Genomic DNA, 25,185 nt, shown 5'->3' with positions numbered 1-25,185 from the left:
GATTCTCCCTCCCAACCGGAGCAGTGCTGTGCTGAGTCTTTTGTTCCTTTAATTCATACTTTCGCCTCCACCATCAGTGCAGCTGTAAACTCTGGGAAGCTGTTTGTTATCCACATTGGCTAATGTTATTAGGATTTAGTTCCCGTTCATGATTCATCAGCACAGCAACCAGGGTTAAACTTAAGGACATTTTGCTTCTTGTCAAGGCTGTTCACAATGCCACCATTTTATGCAATGAGAAGTGGTAAATTATAAATGCCAGTATTTTATGGCTCAGAAAGCATGGACTCTTCTAGACGTGTGGAATACGCTTCGGTCTCATGAGTTCCCAGTCCCATCTCCTACACCAATCTTTACTCAGCATGTGAGAGAATGCATGTAGCAGATGTCTCAGATGGAAAGAAATTTGCTTTATAAAGATGTTTATAGAATCAGACTCTGTAGACTTGTAGTTTTCACTGTGGGTGAAATAAATATCAAGTCAAAATAGTAAACAAAATCATCTTATCTTTTGTAAGGTAAAGAGCCCACAAACCCTATCCACTGGTCCCTATCTTCTTCTCCTCTGCATGGTATGATCTTTTTAAAAAGTAATTGATTTTTATTTTTTGTCCGTGCTGAGTCTTCACTGCTGCACCGGCTTTTCTCTAGTTGCAGAGAGCGGGGGCTGCTCTCTAGTTGAGGTGTGTGGGCTTCTCGCTGTGTTGGCTTCTGTTGTTGCAGAGCACAAGCTCTAGGGTGCTTGGGCTTCAGTAGTTGCTGCACGTGGGCTCAGTAGTTGTGGCTCACAGGCTCTGGACCGCTGGTTCAAGAGTTGTGGCACACGGGCTCTGTTATTTCCTGGCATATGGGATCTTCCCAGATCAGGGCTCAGACCCATGTCTCCTGCGTTAGCCACCCTTAGCCACCAGGGAAGCCTTGATCTCTTTTTTAATTAAAACATTTTTTTTGGTATATGGAAACCCTGTAGCATCTAAACACACGTATAGGTGTTTTACTGAACCTCACAGTCACTTCTGTCCCCTACATTCAGGTCAGTGCCCAGCACATGGCAGACGCTGACTGATATTTGTTGAATGAATGCTCTGGAAATAGGCAAGATGATAAATATTGAGGAAAGCTATAGACAGGGCTCATTTTTCTATTAGATACCTATATGTACCAGATGAGTTGGTTGGATGGTATCACCAACTCAATGGACATGAGCTTGAGCAAGCTCCAGGAGTTGGTGATGGACAGGGAAGCCTGGCGTGCTGCAGTCCATGGGGTCACAAAGAGTAGGACACGACTGAATAACTGAACTGATGTGCCAGGCATGTGTTAGCTGCTCAGGATATGAAAACAAAAATACAAGACATCTGCCATCTCGCAAAGCTCACGGTCTGGTGGTTAGGTAAGAAAACAAGCACCTTTTGTACAATGTGGGGAGCACTGTGATGGGGGTTATCCGGTGGACCGTGGAAACACAGGATTACGATGACAGGGAGAGCTTCTGCAGGCAGGGCTATCTAGTGTGTGCCCTGACAAATGAGTAAGAGAGAGCCTGCTGAAGTAAGGGGTGAAAGGGATCTCCCCAAGAAAAGGGAACAGTATATGCAAAAGCCCTGGGGCCAGGGAACACAGCTTTCACTGGAAACTGAAAGGCTTTCAGTGTGATTAGATCTTTGGAAGCTAAGGGTTGAGAAGACTTAAGATTGGGTGCCTAGATCATACAGACTATGGCTAATTTTTTTAACTGATCTCTTTGCGTATGTGTGTTAGTTGCTTAGTCATGTCTGACTCTTTGTGACCCCATAGACTGTAGCCCACCAGGCTCCTATGTCCATGGAATTCTCCAGGCAAGAATACTGGAGTGGGTTGCCATTCTCTTCTCCGGGAGATCTTTCTGATCCAGGGATCGAACCCGGGTCTCCTGCAGTGCAGGTAGATTCTTTACTGCCTGAGACAACTGGGAAGCCTTATCTCTTTGGATACATGTTAAAAATGTTTCGATTTATTTTCTTGATATATAAATACATACAGGTTTTAAAAATTATAAAAAAGATTTTGGATAATATACTTGCATCCATATCTTTACCATGGATGAAGGTTTAGTTTATTTAAAAGACCATTACATATGCTTTCTAATGGCCAATAGAAGACAGATGCCTCTTTTACTGGACTTTGGCAGAGAAGTCAGGTCAAAACAAATGGTACTTCTGTCACATGTATGTGATAAACCTAACAATTTCACCTATGTGTATGAGCATATAATTATCACTGATTGAGGAGAGACAAAGGGCTGAAAGGGAAACAGGCCGATGTAGAGGGGAAAATTCCTCCTTTGTTCTCTTCAGATGCATGATGAGACCATATGTCTAGGGTTAGCATGTTTTATTTTTGTGCCACAGTCCAGATATAAAATACAGTTCAGTATGGTTCAAGATCCAGTTGGTAGATTTGCAGTCAGATTTATCTATCTGGCATCAATTTTGTCAGACAGGCCACTAGGTATAAATCCTTTCCTAGAGAATTAAATATATGTAAACTAGATTATAAAACTTGGATTTTCAGGTGCCATGCATAATTGCCTCGATTCCTAAATAATCTTCTTAGTTTAATCCTTGTCCTACTACCTCTATTCTCAGACCAGCAGTCACCATTATTCTTTTTAAAAGTCATATCATGCTGTTAGTCAAAACCCAGAAAATTGCTACTCACTTCATTCTGGGTATTACCCAGAGTCCTTACAAGGTCCTGTATGGCTATATGTGATCAGACACGCCTTCAACTTCACTGATGTTACCTTTCTAACCTCATCTCCAGCCACACAACTGTCTCTGCTCTCCTTTAAGCAAGCCAGGAGCCTTCTGCTACCAGAGCCTTTCCATGAGCTCTCTCTGCCTGGGGTGCGCTTCTCTCAGAAACCCACAAGCCTGCCTCCCTCATCTCCTCCAGGTCTCTGCTCAAACGTTATCTTCTCATGATGCCATACACTTAAAACATCATCAAGGCTCTCTATCCTCCTAACCCCCCTCTCTCCTTTATTGCATAATAGTTTAAATCTTCAAGTATACTGTATAACTTATTTATTATATTTATTGTCAATAGAATGCAATTTCTATAAAGATAGAAATCTTTGTCTCCTTTGCTCATAGTATATCCCAAGCACCTAGAACAGAGCCCACATATTTACATATATTCAGTATTTACTTTTTGAGTGAGTTACTGAAATAAAAATTTTGTATAATTAGCCAAGACTGAATATTAGAGTCAGTGTCCTTAATTTTGAGCAGGAAGATGATCTGATTTTAAAATTGGTATATAAACTTATTTTCCTTATATGCAGAACAAAAGCATTCTATTTTGGAGGGCATATTGTGTGTGTGTGTTAGTCACTCAGTCATGTCTGACTCTTTGTGACCCCATGGACTGTAGCCCACCAAGCTCCTCTGTCCATGGAATTCTCCAGACAAGAATACTAGAGTGGGTTGCCATTCCTTTCTCCAGGGCATCTTCCTGCCCCAGGATCCATGTCTCCTGCATGGCAGGCAGATTCTTTACCATCTGAGCCACAGTGCATGCATTTGAAAGACATATTAGTGTTATTCATTTCACAATCCTGGAAGAGAGTATATGTGCACTATTATTTAAGTATATACTTAGCAAGAAAACAGAGCAAATGTGTTTGCTTCACAGAATCATCACAGTAAGGTAATGTAAAAGGGAAGGGCAGATTGAGGTCTGTGGAAGATTTATTTCTTTCTAAAACTAGCATCATAATAATAATAGGAACTATTGACTTAAAACCAACAGGAGCCAGTTGGAGAACTTTCAGAAGACTAGTATTCTAATAGATTAAAATTTTATCTTCTCCTTTGAAATTTAAGAACCACTGTTTAAAGGCGTAATTGCATACACCAAAAAGAAGTCTTGTAAAAGCTTACTGTCTTTACACCAATGAATAGGAATCAATAATGAATGCTTTAGTACTACTCTTTAAATGTCATCTCTACAAATATGAACCCACAGGAAAATCTGTCCATATCCAAGTCTTATACTTCCTGGCAAAAGCTACAAAGTTGTGAAAATCTAACAACTAAATAGCACTGGGTCTCTCTTTTATTTCTAACTTAATTATTAACTTAAGAGGACCATGGAAAATGTACTGATATTGCGTAATAGTTGGCCTGTCTGATGACAGGAAATGGAACGTTAAGTTTCTTCTCCTTAGCTCTTTAATTTATTAGCATTGGTCTTTAAAAGTATTAGATTTAGATCCAATCAATCAAGAATTTACTGAATATATACACTTTGGTTATTGTGGGCAGAACCCACTATGAATACAAAAGAACCACCAGATACAATACTCTCGGGTTTATTCATATAAAACAAGTACCTTTACTTTTATAGCATTCATTGTGGTCCTGTTGCATTGCAGTAATAGATAATTGGATCACGAAGATATACTTTGAAGAAAGTGGAATCCAGCACTTTCTGAGTAAACTTCTACCCGTTCTGCCAAGCAAATATACCAAGTACACAGTATACCCTTACAATCTGTAAGAGCAAGGTACTTCCACTATTAAGCTCTAAGATTTAGAAAAGAATTTATCATTTCACAAGTTCAGAGTTCTCTTAATGATGGAATTCAAGAATGGTTCATTGAACTAAAGTATATGCAACTGAACTGTTTTCTGTGTTGACAATGTGGTTACAGGTGGAACTTTACCATCATCTACTGTACAACCTTAATACATTCATTCAATTATTCACTACTTTGTTGATTAATTAAACATTTATTAAGTGATTACTATATGCCAGACCCTCTGCTAGGTGGAAATTAGAGATGAATAAAAGAAACAAAATCCTTGCTCTCAAAGACTTTCTATTTACCAAGAGAAGACAGATAATAAGTAAACAAAGAAACATTTTCAGATGGTAGTAGTGTTATGAAAACAAAATGGGAGAATATAGAGTGATTGAGAATGAAGCAGGGATCAGATGGTGTGGTCAGACATAGTCTCACTAAGGAGATAATGAAGGGAAGGATTCAACCATGTCAAAGGCCAACGTAGGGGAAACAAGAGTACAGAAGGAAGGGACGTTGCTTTTGGAAAACAGAAAGGAAACCAGAGGGCCTTGATTGTACTGAGTGAAATAAAGGAAGATGCAAGATAAAATCAGAGAGACGGGCAGCATCCAGATCATACTCAGCCTTGGAGAGAGTTTTCTTTCCTCTCTTTCTCTTCTTCCCTTTCTTTTCTTCTTCCTTTCCACTTTTAATATATTGTAGGAAGACTTTAAAGGCTTTTTAAGCAAGAAAGGTATAGAGTCTAATTTTTTTTTTCTAAAAGAATGTCTATATAGCATGACTGTGTGGACTTAAAAAACTCAAATAGAACATCTAGAAATAATTGAAGCTACAACTGAAGCTAAAAATTCAATGAACTGCTTAAACAACAAATTCAGCACAGCTAAAGAAAGATTTAGTGAACTGGAAAATAGACTAGAAAAATATCAGCCATAATGTATCTCGGAAAGACAAGATTGAGAACACAGAAGAACAGATACAGAGGTAGAGGAATGAAAAGATTTAACTAATTATGATTCCAGAAAGATGGAGACAGTATGGGGATGGGAGGACTGGATTGGATTGCTTCAGCAATAAAAGATAAGGCAAAGGATTCCAGAAATAATTTTTAAAATGCTTGTTCACAAACATCAGGAATTCTAACAACTCTTAAGCAAAATAAATAAAAAGAAATCTACATCTAAGTACATCATAGACCCAAGACCATATAAAAAGAGAAAAAAGCCTTAAAAATCACAGAGAAAAGGACAAATTACCATCAGAAGAATAGCTAGCCCACCAGGCAACTTTCCAAGAGCAATAATGGAGGCCAAATGATGGGAGAATCTCCCGTGCATGAGAGGAAAACCTGTGTGCCTAAAATTCTGTACTCAGAAAAGTGTGTTGTAAGACGACATTACAGAAAATAAATACAGTTTCACTCAAGCAAAACCAGTGAGAGGTTGTGCCAGTAAAAATTTCCTCTAAAGGATATTCTGAAAAATCCAAGTCAGGCAGAAGGAGACTGGTTCCAGTATGAGATGCAAGACGGATTAAAGAGAAACAGACTAGTTTGTGAATAAATCTAAATAACTCAGTTCAGTTCAGTCGCTCAGTCATGTCCGACTCTTTGAGACCCCATGAATCACAGCACGCCAGGCCTCCCTGTCCATCACCAACTCCCGGAGTTCATTCAGACTCACGTCCATCGAGTCAATGATGCCATCCAGCCATCTCATCCTCTGTCATCCCCTTCTCCTCCTGCCCCAAATCCCTCCCAGCATCAGAGTCTTTTCCAATGAGTCAACTCTTCGCATGAGGTGGCCAAAGTACTGGAGTTTCAGCTTTAGCATCATTCCTTCCAAAGAAACTCCAGGGCTGATCTCCTTCAGAATGGACTGGTTGGATCTCCTTGCAGTCCAAGGGACTCTCAAGAGTCTTCTCCAACACCACAGTTCAAAAGCATCAATTCTTCAGCACTCAGCCTTCTTCACAGTCCAACTCTCACATCCATACATGACCATAGGAAAAACCATAGCCTTGACTAGACGGACCTTTGTTGGCAAAGTAATGTCTCTGCTTTTGAATATTTTATCTAGATTGGTCATAACTTTCCTTCCAAGAAGTAAGCGTCTTTTAATTTCATGGCTGCAGTCACCATCTGCAATGATTTTGGAGCCCCAAAAAATAAAGTCTGACACTGTTTCCACTGTTTCCCCATCTATTTCCCATGAAGTGATGGGACCAGATGCCATGATCTTCGTTTTCTAAATAACTCAGGATCATATAAAAATATTTTGAAGGATTTAAAATCAATTAAAATATAAGAACACAAGAATAATATTAGTGTAGGGGTTGTTGGGCCAGTGTGAGGAAAGCAGGAGACACTCCATTTTGTAGCCTGCCATCCTTCTTAAAGACTGGATGTGAACTGGGCCTAAGCCCTGCCCAAGTGAGGAGACCATTGCTAATGAAAAGCAGGTCTCCTGGAGACTTCCCTCCCTACAGACAGCAAATGGATATTGTAGTTGAGGTCAGGCTGCCCCTGTTGGATTAACCATGGAGACATCCCCCCTTGATATATAATCATTGTTGCCCCCTCCCATCCATTAACTTTAATTGTTTGTTCTCCTAGCACCTGCTTATTGTAAAACTCAGTCATATACAACAAAGAGGTTGCTAACAGTGTCAGACTTTATTTTTGGGGGCTCCAAAGTTACTGCAGATGGTGACTGCAGCCATGAAATTAAAAAACGCTTACTCCTTGGAAAGTTATGACCAACCTAGATAGCATATTGAAAAGCAGAGACATTACTTTGCCAACAAAGGTCCGTCTAGTCAAGGCTATGGTTTTTCCACTGGTCATGTATGGATGTGAGAATTGGACTGTGAAGAAAGCTGAGTGCCGAAGAATTGATGCTTTTGAACTGTGGTGTTGGAGAAGACTCTTGAGAGTCCCTTGGACTGCAAGGCCATCAAACCAGTCAATCCTAAAGGAAATCAGTCCTGAATATTCACTGGTGGGATTGATGCTGATGCTGAAGCTTCAATACTTTGGCCACCTGATGCAAAGAGCTGACTCATTGGAAAAGACTCTGATGCTGGGAGGGATTGGGGGCAGGAGGAGAAGCGGACGACAGAGGATGAGATGGCTGGATGGCATCACTGACTCGATGGACGTGAGTCTGAATGAACTCCGGGAGTTGGTGATGGACAGGGAGGCCTGGCGTGCTGCGATTCATGGGGTCGCAATGAGTCGGACATGACTGAGCGACTGAACTGAACTAAACATGTAACCAGTCACCTGGGGGGAGGGAGAGCAGTAATAAACTGCACTCCACTGTCTTGAGTGTCCTCCGAGGTGCTTTCTGTGACTCCAGATTCCACAACAGGGTAATTAAGAGTAAGTATTGAAAAAAAAGAGGAATAAAAATTTATAAATTCCTAACTAGTAAAGGGGAAAAACGCAACAGTTAAAAATTAATACATCTTTCAAAGGGAAAGAAAATATTAAAGAAAGAAATGGAGTAAGTGGGACAAATAGTTCAAAATTGGAAGGTAGAAATAAACGCTAAACGTTCACTAACCGCCTTAAGTGTAAATGAACTAATGCAAAGACATACATTGTCAGATTGGTGTTGTAAAAATCCACATATTTGTTGTCGAAAAGAAACATGGAAAGTAAGAGGGTGCAAAAAGGCAGAAGTTAAAGGATGACAGAGGAGTACCAGGAAAATTTAGCCGAAAGATAGAAACTCCATTAATCTCGGGTAGTTGAAACTTTAAGGTCAAAAGCGTTATTAAGCACAGAATCCTAAAGAAGTCAGCATGACCAATTTCCTGTTTTCTTTCTTTCCCTTTCTCCTCCTTCCTCCTCAGCCCCCCTCTCTGACTTAGCAGCAGACAGTTTTGTTGCCTGTTTTTCTCCATTTCCATATTCTTTGCTCTTCTCACTTGGTCTCCCAGGGCAGAGTCCACACCCCGTGGACCTCTGAGTCTCGTCGTGATCATGTGAGAAGCGGTTCCTAATAATTCAAAAGATTATTGCCTGAAGAATCTTTCATGGGATGAAAGGGAGATTATCCTGAGGTTAGCTGTCAGTCTGAACCACCGATACCCATAAAACTCCACCATCTTTGCTTTGTTAGGGATTCTGTGAGTGACCTTGAACAGGTAACGTAACTTCCTTTCCCTTTGCTTGTTATATTTAAAGTAAGAAGTCTGCAACTAGATAAGCAGTGATGCTGATAACAAAAAGCCAATCACTGTAAAGTAAGACATCTATAAAGGCAATAAAAAGTTTAGATTACAGAGTGGTTGGCTACCACTGACTTGTCACAGAGGTTTGCAGGACAAAAGAGTATGTCCTTCCACCACCCAAATCGGAAAGGACTTGATAAGCTTTGGAATGTGTGACTAGTTTCTTGGTTAGAACAGCCTCACCACGAGGCAGCTACACACATCAGCCTAAATCTTGCTGTAATTCCTAGCCTTGTGCCTGGTGATTGATTTAAAAGGTAACAAAGCTCCTGGTTGGGACACAACTGTGCTTGGGGAAAAAGTAGTACTTTTATGCTACTTTCTTTTTACAAATTTATATTATCAAGAAAAAAGAAACCTCACTGTATATTAGTATATCTCACATCTCCAAGGGCCAAGTTTACATCACCAGGTACAAAAACATTTTTGACTTTTCCAAATTTAATTATGAAAGTCTTAAATGGACCTTTTCCTCTCTCTGACATCTACCTTGACTTTGATTACTACCCAACACATAGTTATTTCAGGAAAGCCATCTAGAGCTGTGAGTGACCTTGGAACATGACTTAACATACCTGTACCTAGGTTTCTGAAAGCCTGCCTCACAGGCTGGTGAAGCTGGAATAAGATAACATGTGAAATGTAGAGATTATAGTATGACCCTAGGTGCCTCTCCAAGCTCTGAGTAGTAAAGGTGCCTCTGATCTCACTGAATGCAAAAGGGGAAACATATATACTAGGATCTTACTTCTAGCCAAGCATTGAAAGGTGGGGAAAAGATAACATATATTTTATTAATTTTCAACAGTGAAACTCATGGGCTATCAAGATGGTAGCAGCACCTGAGGGTAGTCTCTCCATGTCCTTTACTCAGCTTGGTTTTATATGGACAACCTGTTACAAGAATGAAAAGAAATACATATATAGTATTTATATCTTTGTATATTAGATAAATGTGATTAGATGGGCAAGAGGCGCAGAGGGAGGGAGGGGAAAGAAAAAGAACAATCTAAAATGGCAGCATGGAAGAGGAAGTGGCACCCACTCCAGTACTCTTGCATGGAGAGTCCCATGGACAGAGGAGCCTACTGGGCTACAGTCCATGGGGTTGCAAAAGTCAGACACGACTGACCATAGCATGCACACAATGGCAGCATGCTCACATAATTATGAATTATGTAGTAGCTTTAGTATGCAACTGCTCAAATGAAATCTTTCATATAATTTTTAACTTTTGGTGCTAATTTAAATTTTTTATTTTTAATATTCAGCACCAAAATATGGCATTGGATACTATCTTTATTACCAAGACTTTAGTCCTTTTGACTTTTCTTTTGGAATTAGGGAAACCATAGTAAATCTTGGGGCAGGATACAATACATACTTGGGAAAAAATGACTTGGAAATCAGTTTTTCCTTTAGGTTCATAGTAGCGCAAGGAAGCTGGTAGATATCAGTCTTCTGTGATGGTCACTAATCACTGCACAGGCCCTTGTTCACGGTAACTAGACAGTAAAAAGAAGCTGGTAATGCTGATTCAAGCCCCCCTAAATTGAGAGCTTAATATTTTCATTCAAAGTCTGATTTGGGAAATAGGCCATTTAAAAAGGAAATTTCAATAATGCGATTAACATAGGAAAATATTGAGTTGTCCACAAAGTTCATTTGAGTTTTTCCATAACATGTTATAGAAAATCCTGAATGAACTTTTTGGTTCACCCCAATGTCATACCATACGCTCAGATTCAGTTTCAGGAATTTAAAAAAAAAAAAAGATACTATCCTGTATCTTAATTGGCTTGAAGAAATGAGAGGCACTTGGCCCAAGAGGGACATGAAAGTGAGATATACAGCTAAGCTCAGAGCCAACCCTGCCCCACCGCCCCCCCCGCCAGCTAATAAATGCAAATTGCCCCTGACCTAAGCAACCTATAGTGTAGAGAGTATTATGGGATCTGTTCTTTAGGCTTTGGTTTCTAACCATGCAATTGTTTTTAATTTGGTTTTAAAAAGTAATAATAATAAAAAAAGTTTAAAGGTATGAGGATGACTTCAGTGTCTGAAAATAGATTTGTGGACTTTGATGACCAGACTCAATTTTTAGCCACAGCCCTCCCCGCTGCCACAGGCACTTTGGCAGGTGTCATCCCAAAACAACAAACCGTTTTATGGTTTAAACTCTCAGGTAGCTCCAATCTCTCCTTTCTACATAGAGGAATCATTATAGGAATTTGAAAATTGCAGTACAGGAAAGCATTAGAAGTTATTTCAGAGATGGTTTCTGGCATAAAGATACACTAAGTTATGCTGTCAACTATATCCCTTATTCAGAGAAGGCAATGGCAACCCACTCCAGTACTCTTGCCTGGAAAATCCCATGGATGGAGGAGCCTGGTAGGCTGCAGTCCATGGGGTCGCAGAGAGTCAGACGCGACTGAGCGACTTCATTTTCACTTTTTAGTTTCATGCATTGGAGAAGGAAATGGCAACCCACTCGAGTGTTCTTGCCTGGAGAATCCCAGGGACGGCAGAGCCTGGTGGGCTGCCGTCTCTGGGGCCGCACAGAGTAGGACACGACTGAAGCGACTTAGCAGCAGCAGCAGCAGCAGCAGCATATCCCTTATTATTTCAGTTTAATTTCTAAGTTGTGCTCAGGTTGAATACAGTGAGCATACTGTTACCACAGTTGGTTTTGTGGTCTATTTTTGATGCTGTTGTTAGATTGTGGTCAGGAGGAAGAAAGAAAAATTTAAACTGAAATATCAGAAAGTCACCATATTAAAATACGTGTGAGTGTGTGAGTTGCTCCCTTAGTAATATTAACACCATCAGACGCACAGTTCCGAGGTTCTGAGCTTAGAAGACTAAAACAACTTCTGTGTGCCAGTATACCTTAGCCTTTGTGTGTGTGTGTGCTCAGTTGCTTCAGTCGAAGTGTCTAGCTCTTTGCGACCCCATGGACTGTAGCCTACCAGGCTCTTCTGTCCATGGGATTCTCCAGGCAAGAATACTGAAGTGGGTTGCCATGCCCCACTCCAGGGATATTCTGGACCCAGGGATCAAACTCATGTCTCCTGCGTCTCCTGCATTGTAAGTCCACTCTTTACCACTGAGCTGTGGGGGATGTCCCAGGTATTTGCAACTTACTGTACATTGAACCTATCCCTGACTTCTTAGAAGTGAGAATTTTTCCTCCTTAAGTCAGTTTCATTTCCATGAATGAATCATTTCTATTTCACCTTTAAAGAGGGCAATTTCCCATGCTGTAACAAGTCCACTCTAATAAAATACCTAGTCACATGGATTCTGGAGGCACTTTCAATGTGATCAGGGTCACAGGGGCGGGCAGGGGGGAGGCAAATGGAAAGCTGGCAGGTTCCCTGTGAGATTCCCACCACAGCACGCTGACATCTGTCAAGCTTTAGCCTTTCTGGTGAAGAGACACCAGAAGGTGGCCCACATACCTGATGCATGGAATTTACAGAACCACAGTTGCTTCAATATAGTTGAAAAGACTAACCAAAAAAAAAAAAATCTACCTGAGATTTGACATTAAGCTTAAACACTGAGCCAAGAATCTTACAAAGTTCTGGGTTCTACTTTGAATTGCTAATCAGAGAGCTTTGGTGGGAGAAGGCTGTTTTCTTTCTGGCTGTTCTTGTGCAAGCTGGGCTGACTCACCCACCATCACACCCCTGCTGATTTCCATCGCTGCTGGCTTCCCATGCAATGTCCTGGGACTCTAGCCCTTCCCTTATTCTCCATGCGAGCCTGATCACCCACCGGCTCCTCCATCTCCCAATGTGGGGCTCATTGCACCAGCTCTGCTTCCTGCCTCTCTTGCCATCCCCATCTCTCTCCAGCCTTTGAACCACAGCTCTCCTGCCGGGTTTCAGGCAGCCCTCTTACTTTGTCCCTGGCTCTGCCAAAGACAGGAATGAGCATTTCCCGTTTGTTCCCTGGTCCCACTACACCCACAAGCCTCCTCCAGCTCTTTGGCTAGTTCTCAGCATGTCTACTCAAGGCAGTTTCTAAATTATCCACTGGTACTTCTGCTGCTGCTTGAAATAAGTAAGAAGACAGCAAGACTGAGGGTTTTGTTTTGGTTTTTTTTGGGAGGAGGGGGGCGGGGAACATAGGATAAAAGGAATGATAAAGCTGAACCCAGTCCTTGTAAACCAGGTGACTGCTCTCCACAGTATCGGGAGAGTGACAGGCATTCTGGAAGTTGCCATGGAGACGGCTCTTGCTTCCTGTTTTCTTCCTGAAACACCAGCATACTTGAGAATAATGTGTAACTTTACATTTTCCATCTTTCCTAGAAGCTGGTTCCATTTTGCCTGGCAGCAGTTGCCAGCTCTTTAGTGAACCCTGGGCCCCTCTTCTTCCTGGGCACACACGGTGCGCCACCTTTCTGTGAGACGAGCTCTTGCCAAGGAAACGTGGGCAGAGGTGCTGTGTGTCGCCTCTTGGCCCAGGCTTTTAGGAAGCAGGTGTGCCTCTTCCACACCCTCCCCTTTCTGCTGGCTGAGTGTGAGTGGTAGAGAGACCCCTCCGATGGAGAAAACATAAATGGGAGTGGAGATTCTCTGAAATCCTATGCGGAAGGAAATTGTCCACCAGTGAGGAAGACTCCCTTTGGCGTGCCATGTGAATGAAAACCTCAATTGTGTTTCAGCCTTTATATGTTTGTGGCCGTCTTTTTGGTACACATGTCAGGCCTCCTCTAATTAATGCAATCAATATCTCAGGTTTAAGAACACTAAATCATATGAATGTCAGAATCTGGGCCTTCATCCTAGAAAATACAAGAGGGACTAGTCGAAAGGAAGGGAAAGCAAGAAGAAATTATAATGTGAATAACTCCAACCATTTACTGCATATGTAACCATGCGTTGAACCTTGTTTTAAACACATTACACGTACTGTCTCATTTAATTTCATTCATTTCCTGTAACAACTTTAGAAAACAGTACTGTTATTATCCCCATTATTCAGATGTGGAAACTGAGGCAAGAGGTGCAGTGCTCAGGAAACCATGATTCAGGTCAGTTGATTCCGTAACCCAGGCTCTGGGTGAGAAACCACTATTGCGTACTAGGCATTCTGTACAATTTTATCTTCACAACACCTATTGCAAAATAGCTTTATTATCCCCATTTTAAAGATGAGGAAGCTTTAAAGTTCCTCAAAGATAAAAACCTTATACAACTAGACAGATTCAGCCCAAGGTCTTATGTGGCTCTCAAGCTCATTCTCTTTCTGTCAGACCCTTAAGGTCAGAATCTAGATAGAGCAGTGAGGTCACTGGGACTCAGTTTCCCTCCACTTCTGGGCCCAGGAGTCTCCGGGATTGATCTGTTAGCTCTGTGACCCTGGAACCACTATTGTCATCACGCTTTGTCAGCTTTGGAGATACTGGGATTTCCAGCCCGTGGTGTTCACCAGATTCCCCCTGCACGTCATCAAGACTGTTTGCTCACACTGATAACAAACTGGCGAGGCCTGAAATATCAGTCAGCCCATCCTTGGCCACAGCCTAACTACAGGGAGTACTTCCTCAGTCAGTGAGAGATCAGTCATGTTCAGGCCTCAGCGGAGAATGGAAACCAGTGGCATGGAGGCCCATTCATTTAATGAATAAAGGGTTTACGCACACCTGGAGTCGTAGTCTAGTCCACACCTCTGTCTTGGAAACTCCCAAAGCCATAGAGGGCCACCAGGAATCCTATTTTTACAAAGACCTCCTCATCCTCTGAGAAAAAAATACTCTGGGAATGTCAAGGCTTGTTGGGACACAAGAACTGAGTTGAACAAAGGTGGAGAGAGGGCGTGCCTCCTGTGTAGAAATGCAGAGTGGATGTCGGTCATTTCTGCCTGCCCTCATACTTGGTGTTTTAACCTCGATGACCCACCCTCTCAGTCTCTCTCTCTGGGCCCCTCCAGAGCTGGTTGACACATCAAGCCGTTCCTCAAGACCAAGCCCCATCCTTCCTCCTTCCTGACTTAATCTGAGGACTACTCTGCTACTGACGTAACGGGAGAACACGGTCAGCGCTGGGGGCTCACGGTGGGACAGCACAGCGGCATCACGCAAGCCCCGACCAGCGTCGTGAATCTGAAAGGCCAAGGCCACTGAGGAACCAGAGAGCCAGTGTCTCGTATTCATTCAATTCACTCAACGTTTGTGGTTGAGAGAAAGCACTGGGGCCCCTGAAGGAGCTGGAGCTCGCCTGCAGCGTGCAGCCAGCCAGGCCACAGTGGGGACTGCAGAGCAATGGTGGGAGGTGACTGTGGTGCCCTGGGGAGTGAGCCCATCATGTTGTCCGGGGTTCCCACAGCAGCAGGCTTGGCTGGTCCTAGAGCCCTGGGAGGGGCAGGAGGAGAGGATGCCCAGAAGCTCATGTCTTCCACACTGAGAATCAGAAGATTACGCAGGGGTATGGGAGGGGCAGCCCCACACTCCTTCTAGTCATGCCCATCCCTTCTGCAGATGGTAGACAGAGGGGGTCTTGGATAAATCCTTGCCTGATCATGTCACCCTGCTCTGACTTTCAGTCACTCTAGGCCTGAGACCAGACTCATTACTGTAGCCTAAAGGACTCTTGCCTAACCCTGTAAACCCATTCATTTCACTGTGCCATGCCCTCTAGACTCTCTGGAGCTCAAAAAGTGATCATTTGATGTCTCTAAACCCCGTGAGGACAAAGTTCCCATCTTTTCACTCATCGTTTTATACTGCATGTAGCCTACTTGTCTGACATAGATGGTGTTCAGTCAGGGTCGATTGGTTGGTTGAATGCATGTGCACTCAGTTGCTCAGTTGTGTCCAGCTCTGTGTTTCCCCACGGACTGCAGCCTGCCAGACTCCTCTGTCCATGGGATTCTCCAGGTAACAATACTGGAGTAGGTTGCCGTGCATGCCCTCCTCCAACGGATCTTCCCAACCCAGGGATCAAACCCATGTCTCCTACGTCTCCTTCGCTGGCAGATGAGTTCTTTGCTACTAGCGCCAGCGGGGAGCCCCAGGTTGGTTGAATAATTGGTAAAGCCAATGTTCTAGGACCTAAGGTGGAGCAAATCACTTCTGTGATTGCAGCCTGGGCCCCTTATTTTCCCCACGGTTGGGATGACATCGAGAGACAGGGTACAAATTGGGCCCTGACGTGAACATTTGATAACAAGGGCTTCCATCAGAGTCTCATGAACAGACATGCCAGCTAAAGCAGATTTTACTGTTTCAAATAGTTTTTTAGAAAGGGGTGTGAAATAGATTCAACAAATGAACATAAGAAATGAAATTTCGCTAAGTGTGGAGCCTTAAAATGACTCGGAGGAACACCGCCAATTCAATTTCTCAGTTCTCTCCCTTTTGGAGGGATGGTGCGAGCCAGGGTCAGAAAAATGAGGTGGGCATCCTAAGAGAAATGTTTGCCCTGATGCCAGCAGGCTGGCAGTATGTCTAGAGGAGGCTTGTGAGGCAGCTTTGGTCCAGGCTCACTGCCAACAGCATCAGGCCCCAACCCTCAGTGGAGGAAAAACTTCCCTCACTTCTGATAGGACTGGATACGTGGCAGTGTTCATTTTGGTTCTTTCCTTATGATGGTGGTTTTCCCACCATAGTTTCACTCAGGAGGGACTTTGACCATGGCCTAACCTGGAGGGCGCAAGGAAGGGCGGGGCACCAGGTGACTCAGAACTGATGAGGATTAGTTAAGCACAACTCGAGAGGCCCCTTTGTTAATAAGGAAATAGTTCCCAGATAACAAAGGGGGAAAGCTGGCAGAGAATTTAACACGGTAGTGATAACGAACTGATTGCGCACGTGAACTGAGCCAATCGTGGGTTCGTTGCTCAAGCAAACTCATAAATTCCAAACCATCTTTTAACTGTAGAACTTAAAAGATGAAGTGTGAGAGGAGCTGTTTACAAGGAAGTAGGTTTCTGCTGGGTTTCCCAGTGCTTGCAGGCTACTGGGAATGTGAGCTGGCCTTTGCTTGGGTACTCGGCCCTACAGATGAACAGCTGTTACTTAAAGATCTGCAGTGGAAGCCCTAGATGTTGCGTGATAGATTGGAAGGTTTAACACGGATTCAAATGAGTTTTGCTCTTTTGAGTTAAGAACTCACTCTTAACACAGGAGTAGGTGGCTTAATTTCAACACAGGATTTTTCACATGTATTATCTTCAGCTCCTACTGTCTCCCACTTACTAAGAAATTCTGCCACCTGAAAACGAGTTTGTTTTGAATGCTTCCACTTTTTTAGAGTCAATGTCAGTTACCCACGAGGGAATTACTCTGTTTTGAAGGTTAACCACTATAGTTTATTTGGGTGGAAACAAATAGAATGAGAGTGAGCCAGTAAAAAATAAATACATAAATCAACACATTAGAAGAGGGAACTGTTTAAATTACACAGTAGCCTGTGGATGCCAGATTCTGTCTACTGAGGCAGGGAGACCCTGGGAGTCCCATCTCACGAGACAGGACTGCTGTGGCGGAGACAGAAATCAAGCAGAATGCAATGGTTGTAAACACTAGTAGCAGAGAGTCGGTGTTCTCACCTGGACGCTCAAGAGAATCACATGGGCGGCTCTTAAACCCACAGGACTCAAACTCTGCCCCCCAGAGATTCAGATGTCCTTCCTCTGGGGTAAGACAGCAGCATTATTCAAAAGCTTCCCCGGGTGATGCCACTGTGAGCTAAAACCGGAAACTCAGGCATCCCTGGGCTAAGAATGGAAGCTGCCGGTGAGGAAGGTGAAGGGAGCGCACGCAGTGGGGGCACAGACTCCCCGTTCAGCTCAGAAACCCACAGAACCGCAAACCACCATGACCATTCAGTTCCGCTCCAAGCTACTTACGGAACTCTAAGCTTTTGTGAAGCAAGTGTACTCATACCACGTTTCCACTTTTGGACAATGCCTCTAAATACTGGATGCGATTTTTACTGCTAAGCTTACATTAAGTCCATTTCTTAATAGCCGTGTTTTGTATTATCCACAGCCTCTTCTCCCCCTCGCCCTAGTGCGTTGAGAGGCGACCCTAGCACAATTCCATTCACTTACTTTGATTCCTTGTAATCCATAGCCAGGGGAGCCAGGAGGGCCAGGCAAGCCTTTCTGCCCGATGTCACCCTATTAGAAGACACAGAGAAATCGGAGAGAAGGGTAAGGAGATTTAGAAACGAGCAACAGATTACTGCTCTTAGCTGCATTCTCACTGCAGTCTTTCCATATTGATATAAAGCAGGGTTTTTCCAAAAATTTTAAACCACACAATCCTTTCGAACATTTTTACATGTAATCCAGCTATAAAGCGATAAGGCAGAACTGCTGGATGTAAGCAGAAGTGCTGGCCCCATAGCCTTGCCCGCTTGGGCTCCTCCTGCTGCCCTAAACACCAGGCGTTCAAACACGGCTCACACATAATTCTAGGTAGCCTTTACTATTTTGCACCATTTCAATACAGCATATTAATTCATGGGGGTTGAACTTAAAGATTCAGCAGGTTTCCTTGCTGGTTCAGGGGTAAAGAGTCTGCCTGCCAATGCAGGAAGATCCCTGGGTCAGGAAGAACCCCTGGAAAAGGGGATGGCAACCGACTCCAGTATTCTTGCCTGGAGAATCCCATGGACAGAGGAGCCTGGCGGGCTACAGTCCATGGGGTCACAAAGAGTCGGACACGACTGAGTGACTCTCACTTTCACTGTACTATGTCGCACAATTTCAATATAGCACATTAATTCACAGAGTTTGCAGTTAAAGACTCAGCACCTATTGACGTGGATCAGAGTTGAATTGCTAAGAAAATATGTAAATGAAGCAAAAAGTATGTCAGTTCCCACTATATGTTCCTTACAGCATAATTTGACCCCATATTTCTTGAGGAAAGACGTCTGTGGTCAAGTAAGATTGGGAAATATTTACACCATGGATGTGCCTCTCCTTATAGATCCCTGGGGCAGGTGAATATATTAAAGCCTCTAAGAAATCCCATAATAGAAAGGTTAGTTTAACTTTGTTGATCCCAGAAGTTCCCTAATTAACACTTTGGCCAAACAAACTTTCAGGAATCCTAAGTTAATCAAAGTTACTGTGTAGGTCAGTCTTTTCCTTTCCACTATGGGGAAAAACTTTACTTTTTTTCTGATTACAAGAAGAACTTATTGGAGAAAAAGTAAAAATAGAAGTGAAAATTACAATGAAAAAAAAATCAACCCATCGTTCCATCACCCAGTGATAACAACTACTAACATCTCAGAGGGATCTCCATCCATTTAAAGGGATCTGTATGGTTAAGAAATAGCCCACTATCACAATGGAGTTGATGAACAAAAAAAAAGATAAACTAAGAACCTTGGTAATTCTAGGATCTGCAGTCAAATCTGTGATTCACAAAGCTCTCTCTCTTTCCTCCCTGATAATAGGATTCTAATTAACTTCTGTGCATTTGGGCTATGAATATACCTGTCTGTAGTTTGAATTTGTGATGGGTGGCTCACTGAAACCTGTTTTCCCTATGAATACCCCTGGTATTTCTTTATTGTTGTTAAGTCATTAAGTCGTGTCCGACTCTTTGCAACCCCATGGACTGTAGCCCACCAGGCTCCTCTGTCCATGGGATTTCCCAGGCAAGAATACTAGAGTGGGTTGCCATTCTCTTCTCCAGGGAATCTTTCTGACCCAGGGATCAAACCCGTGTCTCCTGCATTGGCAGGCAGATTCTTTACTGCTGAGCCACCTGGGAAGTGGTATTTCCTTACCTGCCTCTTTGAACAAATCAAAGGAATATTTGTTGAGCAAATGAATGAGCAATTAAAACTGGGCTCCTCAACCCGAGCATAATTAACATTTTGAGCTGGATGATTCTTCAGTATGGAAGGCTGTCCTGTGCATCCCAGGCATCAACCCACTAGATCCCAGTAGCCCTCCTTCCCCAGTGGAACTTGACGCCCAGAATGATTCCAGATACTGCCAAAGGTGCCCCTGGGTGGAGAGGGGAGGACAAAATCTCCCTCATTGAAAAACACTGGATTAAAAGAATAGAAGGATAAATAACCACCAAATTGGAGGTGACAAAAGGAAGAGAAGTAGAATGAGAGCAAAGGGAGCCAAAGGAAGTCCCTCTCGGCTTCTACGGGGACAGTAAACTAGGCTCTTGCACTGCGGCCCTGACAGAGGAGACTGTGCACACAGGTCACAACAGACCCATCACCTGTTACCAGGTGGCCTGAGGCACCTCTGGCCAAAGTAAACACAGGCTTCTTAATGTTAGCATAGTCTCTAAGGGGCCTGGGAATATTTTGAGCACTTTGCAATCACTTTTTAAAGAGGCGTTAACTTTCTAATTTCTTTGGGAGGAAGCAAATGACTTTATATGCTTAAATGTTCTATTTTACTGAAAGTTCACAATAATGAAAATGTAAGGCTCTTCATCAGTATCAAGAAAAAATAAGTCAACATGATATGAGCACTTCCTGTGCACTAAATGTTTCCTTGGTCGTCTGGATGGCACCTGACCCGTACCCAGAGCACAGACCTGCGGACTCACCTTTGGCCCTGGGGTTCCTATGCCCCGAGGCCCAGGGGGGCCTGGAGGGCCTCTGACGCCAGGATCTCCCTGAAGAAACACAATGAATGACAAGTTGTTGATTTAAGAAAGTGCTGTGTATCATGTTTCATATAAAATTTCATATGATAATATTTTCTATGAATTTTCATATTCAGAAATATACTGTAAAATCCCAAACCCTTGAATTTGACTAAGATAATAATCTTTTCTTCCAGATCATTTTTCTATATTTGATCAACAGTATTATCTCTCTTTGTTTTCATTTCTTATTGCCATTTATCAAGCCAACTGATATGGGTTCATTTCAAAGCAATCAAGTTAATTAGCTTCTTGGAAACCTTAATATATACTTTTTGGAGCTCGCTTCTTGGGACTTTGGAGAAGTAATTACTGCCATTGTGAAGACAGGGAGAAAGGAGAGACAAGAATAATAATTTTTTAAAAAGCATTAAAAGATATAACCTTTCTGAGCTAGTTGCTCTTACATTTTTATGCAACAGTGATTATCCTACTTGGGCTCGAGATTGGCTTTAGGATACTCCTGCCTCTAGAGGGGTCGTGAGTACACAGTGAGTTCTCTCAAGGTTACAGATTCATCAAAGCATGACAGTTTCATAATAGGCAACCACCACCAGAAATAGGCTTTCCTGGTGGCTGAGTGGTAAAGGCATGGCACCCCACTCCAGTACTCCTGCCTGGAAAATCCCATGGACGGAGGAGCCTGGTGGGCTGCAGTCCATGGGGTCGCTGAGGGTCGGACACGACTGAGCGACTTCACTTTCACTTTTCACTTTCATGCATTGGAGAAGGAAATGGCAACCACTCCAGTATTCTTTCCTGGAGAATCCCAGGACGGGGGAGCCTGGTGGGCTGCCGTCTATGGGGTCACACAGAGTCTGACATGACTGAAGTGACTTAGCAGTAGTAGAGTGGTAAAGAAGCTGCCCACCAGTGCAGCAGACCTGGGTTCATTCTCTGGGTCGGGAAGATCCCCTGGAGGTGGGCGTGGCAACCCACTCCAGTATCCTTGCCTGGGAAATCCCATGGACAGAGGAGCCTGGCGGGCTGCAGTCCGTGGGGCCGCAAAGACGACTGAGCAACTAAACAGCAGCAGCAATCACCAGAAAGGTGGTGGGGTCTGATTGGGGTGGGGCGGGCCCTGTGGTTAGATCTCTTTGAGGTGTGAATAAAGGAAGAAGAGGAGGAATTAAAATCTCTCCGTTGATCACTGTCAGTGTCCCCAGTAGTATGTTCTGCATGTTTTTATATGATACTCGGTGTAACTTCATATTCACAAAAATCTTTTTGACGACTAACTTCCCTAACTTCTCTGAACCTTCATAAATTCATCAGACACATAGAAAATCGTGTCTACCTTTCATGGAAATGACAACGAAGGCAGATACAGAATGTCGTGCTCCTATCATCTTGTCTAGCATACAGCAGGCACTTGGTAATTGATAACTCCCCACCCCACCTTTTTTTTTTTTAAAGAAGAAACTAAAGTTTGCCCAAAGCTGCATAGCTATTGCGAGGCAGGGCTGGGAGGATGTGGAGAAACAGAATCCGTGTTTGTTGCTGGTACAGCTACTTTGGAAAATAGTTTGGCAGTTTCTTTAAAAGTTCAACATAATTTTACCATTTGATCTAGTAATCTCACTCCTAGGTATATACCCAAAGAAATTGAAAACATATGTCTACACAGAGACTTAACATATGAATGCTCTTAGCAGAATTATTCATAATAGCCCCAAACTGGGAAAAACCAGAATGTCCAGCAACTGGTAAATGAATAGACAAAATGTGATATAATTGGCAGTTAAAAGGAATGAACGACAGCTGCACACAACAATATAGATGAGCCTCAGAAACTGTTCCTAATGAAAGAAATCAAATACGTGAGACTACATATTGTTTGAGTCCATGTATATGAGATGTCCAGAAAAGGCATATCTGTAGAAACAGAAAGTAAGTCAGTGGTTTCCTGGGGCCAAGAATAGGAGCGTGGAAGGAGAATTAACTATAAATGGACATGAGAGATCTTATTGGAGGATGAAGATGTCCTAAAACTGATTTGTGATGATGGCTATATAGCTTGGTAAATGTACTAAAAAAATCACTAAATCATACACTTGAAGTAGGTGAATCCTAGGACATACAGAATATGCCTCAATAAAGTTATAAAGAAAGAAAGCCTAGAACCAGTCTTTGAACCTAGACTCCCAAACTCTTTGCCCTAGGTTGTTTTGTCCACGTCCTAATTAAGAGCTAAATAACTAGCTTTTCAACAATTCAAAAATCATAGATTATAAGAAATGATTACATTGTTTATCTAGAAAAACATCCCATCTTTTATTTAGCTTCACTTTCAACTTACAAACCTTAAAATACTTCTATAGAAAACAAGGCCTAAAAATTGGGGAAAACCTTTAAACTTTGTTAATGAGTTAGTTCTTTTATTCCCTACTTCTTAATTACATGTTTCCCTTTTGCTTGCAGGCAACTTTTATGATTCTGGTCTTCTACCTCCATCTCTTCCACTTAGTCCTTAGCTGCTTTTGAGACCACAGATACTAATTCTCTCTTTGACACCTCTCTACTTCTGATTCCCAACTTTTACTGACCCGAAGTTTCTCCCAACTTAATGATCATGCCTATCATCAAGAGCTCCAAGTAGAAAACATGACCTTGTCCTGTATTATACACATTTCTATTATCTCTTCTTTCTTGTGTACCTCTGAAATACCTTTAAAAGGGATATCTATAAGTCCATCAAGCAAGGGTCTCCAGTTATACCTGACCAGTTCACACACTTGCTGCATTTTCTCTTTTATTCAGTTCCTGTGACCTTCACCCTTTAGGAATGTCTGATGGTTAAATGCAATAGAGCAGCTGCCCCTGAGGACACCTTCTTGCCGTCTGCCTATCTGACCCTTAGCCAGTGAGCTTTAACAACATGATCCATGCCACTGGTACTCCAGCGTTTACCTCAAACAAGCTGTCCATCTCTTTTTTCTATATAACTGTTGACATATAGCTATGTTTTATCTATCAGATTAGTCTTTTGTAATCTCTTGATCTATGTAAATATACTTGATCTATGCTTTTATGAATCTGATAGACTTTAAATCAAGTCTTAACACATTCTGCAGGTATTAGAGTTGGTCAGTAACATGTTTTAGGGTAGTTCCTTGGGGTTCATGGACCAACATTTTCAGTAGATGGGAATAACAAGCCGTTAATGAGCTGTGTAAATCCACATAGACCATGTCTCTCTACTCTGGTGGGGTCTTAAAAATGTATCCTGTCTTTTGTTCCACAGCATCTGTTCATGCTAGCCTACAGCACCAGGTAAGAGTGCTTAAGAGGACTGTGGTCAGGACTCACTTCACTCCTGGAGAGCCCCACAAGTGCCCGAGAGGCACATTTACTATGATATTTTTAGATATGTTGTTTTCTTGTCAGTGGATAGAGTGACATCCACAAGTAAGAAGACTCAACAGGTACTTACAGAGCCAGATTTAGCTTCCACGTGGGAGCTGAGGTTATTGGATCCTGCAGAGGGAGCTCTTGCATTAGGAGATAATGAACAGACCTGAAAGCTAGTCCCGGAGTTGCCATTTGTAACTACAGCCATCAATTTCATAAGTCTTACAAGTCCCCTGTCATCTCCACTCCCTCGAAAAAGAGTAACTATTTAGAATGTCTTCAGCTTCATCTTGGCCCACAAAAGGATTCTAGATGGGAGATACTCCTTTCAATTTCATACAAAATGGCCAAATTTAGGACTTTCTGCAATGCTTCCAAGTGTGAACTTAGCAAATGATTCAGTAAAGGTTTCACCTAGTCCATAACCTTGCATAGTGGTTAATTTCAACCTCTTTAAAATCATGCATAATATTATGATGGTCCTAGTAGTCATTCATTAAACCTTTTACATTTTAAAAGGAAGAAAAAGAAGAAAAAGAAGAAAAAGAAAGCAAAGGCACTATCACATGCATTTTCCCTTTGGCAAATATTTTCTTTGGTTAATATTCAAACAATTATAATTACTTACTAATGAAATCAGTAATAAAATTTATTTTTTACTCATGTGTCATGTACTTTTTATTCAATATCTTATCTGAACATCATTACTGTATTTTACACATAAGGAAACTGAGGCTAAAGAGAACATAGGATTTGCCAAAAACCATGCAGCTGGAAGCAATTCCAACCCAGGTCTGACTCCAGAGTCCATCTCCTAAATGATGGTGACTAGAGCCAGAGGCAAGGTGCCGACTTCTCCCCAGACTTGTTTCCAGCTGCCATTTAATGCAAAGACCATGGCTTTGTGGCTGTGAAAGTCCTTTGCCTATACTGAGTCAATCATATTCTCTCAAAAAGAAGAAAAAAAACATGTAGATTTTAAGATTTCCAAGAGGTCCACACAGCCCACACAAGCACCCAGCTGTCTCAGCTTCCCTTTCCCTCGCCCTCTTTTGCCATGCCTTAGTTTTGTGGTTTTCCCCAGATTTCAACTGGTCTCTTTCCAGGTCTCCTACTTACACAAACGCTTACTCTCTGTTTATCTATACTGCAAAACACTTCATTTGGCATAGTAATGTGCACTCTGACTACTACTATTTCTACTAATACTTTAGTGTGTTAGAATTCATAAAAACATCTTATAGACATGATTCCATTCACTTTGCAGAATAACCCTGTGAAGTAGGCTTATTTTCCCAAGTGACAGATGAGGAGGCTAAGTCTGAGGGAGATTAAATGACTTGCTGAGGTCACAGAGTTTATAAGTGGC

The 25,185-nt window shown here is 42.4% G+C and overlaps 2 protein-coding genes across 4 annotated transcripts in view; one reads left to right on the top strand and one right to left on the bottom strand.

The window, feature by feature from the left end:
- Nucleotides 1-25,185, top strand: part of MIOS (meiosis regulator for oocyte development) — a 286,003-nt gene that overhangs the window by 92,783 nt on the left and 168,035 nt on the right. The gene's annotated exons all lie outside the window — the stretch shown is intronic.
- The window catches only part of COL28A1 (collagen type XXVIII alpha 1 chain), a 181,701-nt gene that overhangs the window by 53,270 nt on the left and 103,246 nt on the right, over nt 1-25,185 (bottom strand). For both annotated transcript variants that reach the window (XM_086397682.1, XM_086397683.1), the window contains exons 26-27: nt 20,367-20,435; nt 17,882-17,950 (exon numbers count right to left, since the gene is read on the bottom strand). In XM_086397682.1, coding sequence (XP_086253808.1) covers nt 17,882-17,950; nt 20,367-20,435 — 138 coding nt within the window. The remainder of the gene's footprint in view (nt 1-17,881; nt 17,951-20,366; nt 20,436-25,185) is intronic.

The sequence above is a fragment of the Bos grunniens genome, chromosome 4 (assembly GCF_055505025.1).
Source record: "Bos grunniens cultivar Pamir isolate PY7600 chromosome 4, Bosgru_T2T1.0, whole genome shotgun sequence".
Lineage (NCBI taxonomy): Eukaryota > Metazoa > Chordata > Mammalia > Artiodactyla > Bovidae > Bos > Bos grunniens.
Note: the sequence above shows the minus strand (reverse complement) of the source record. Positions and strands in the feature narration are given on the sequence as shown.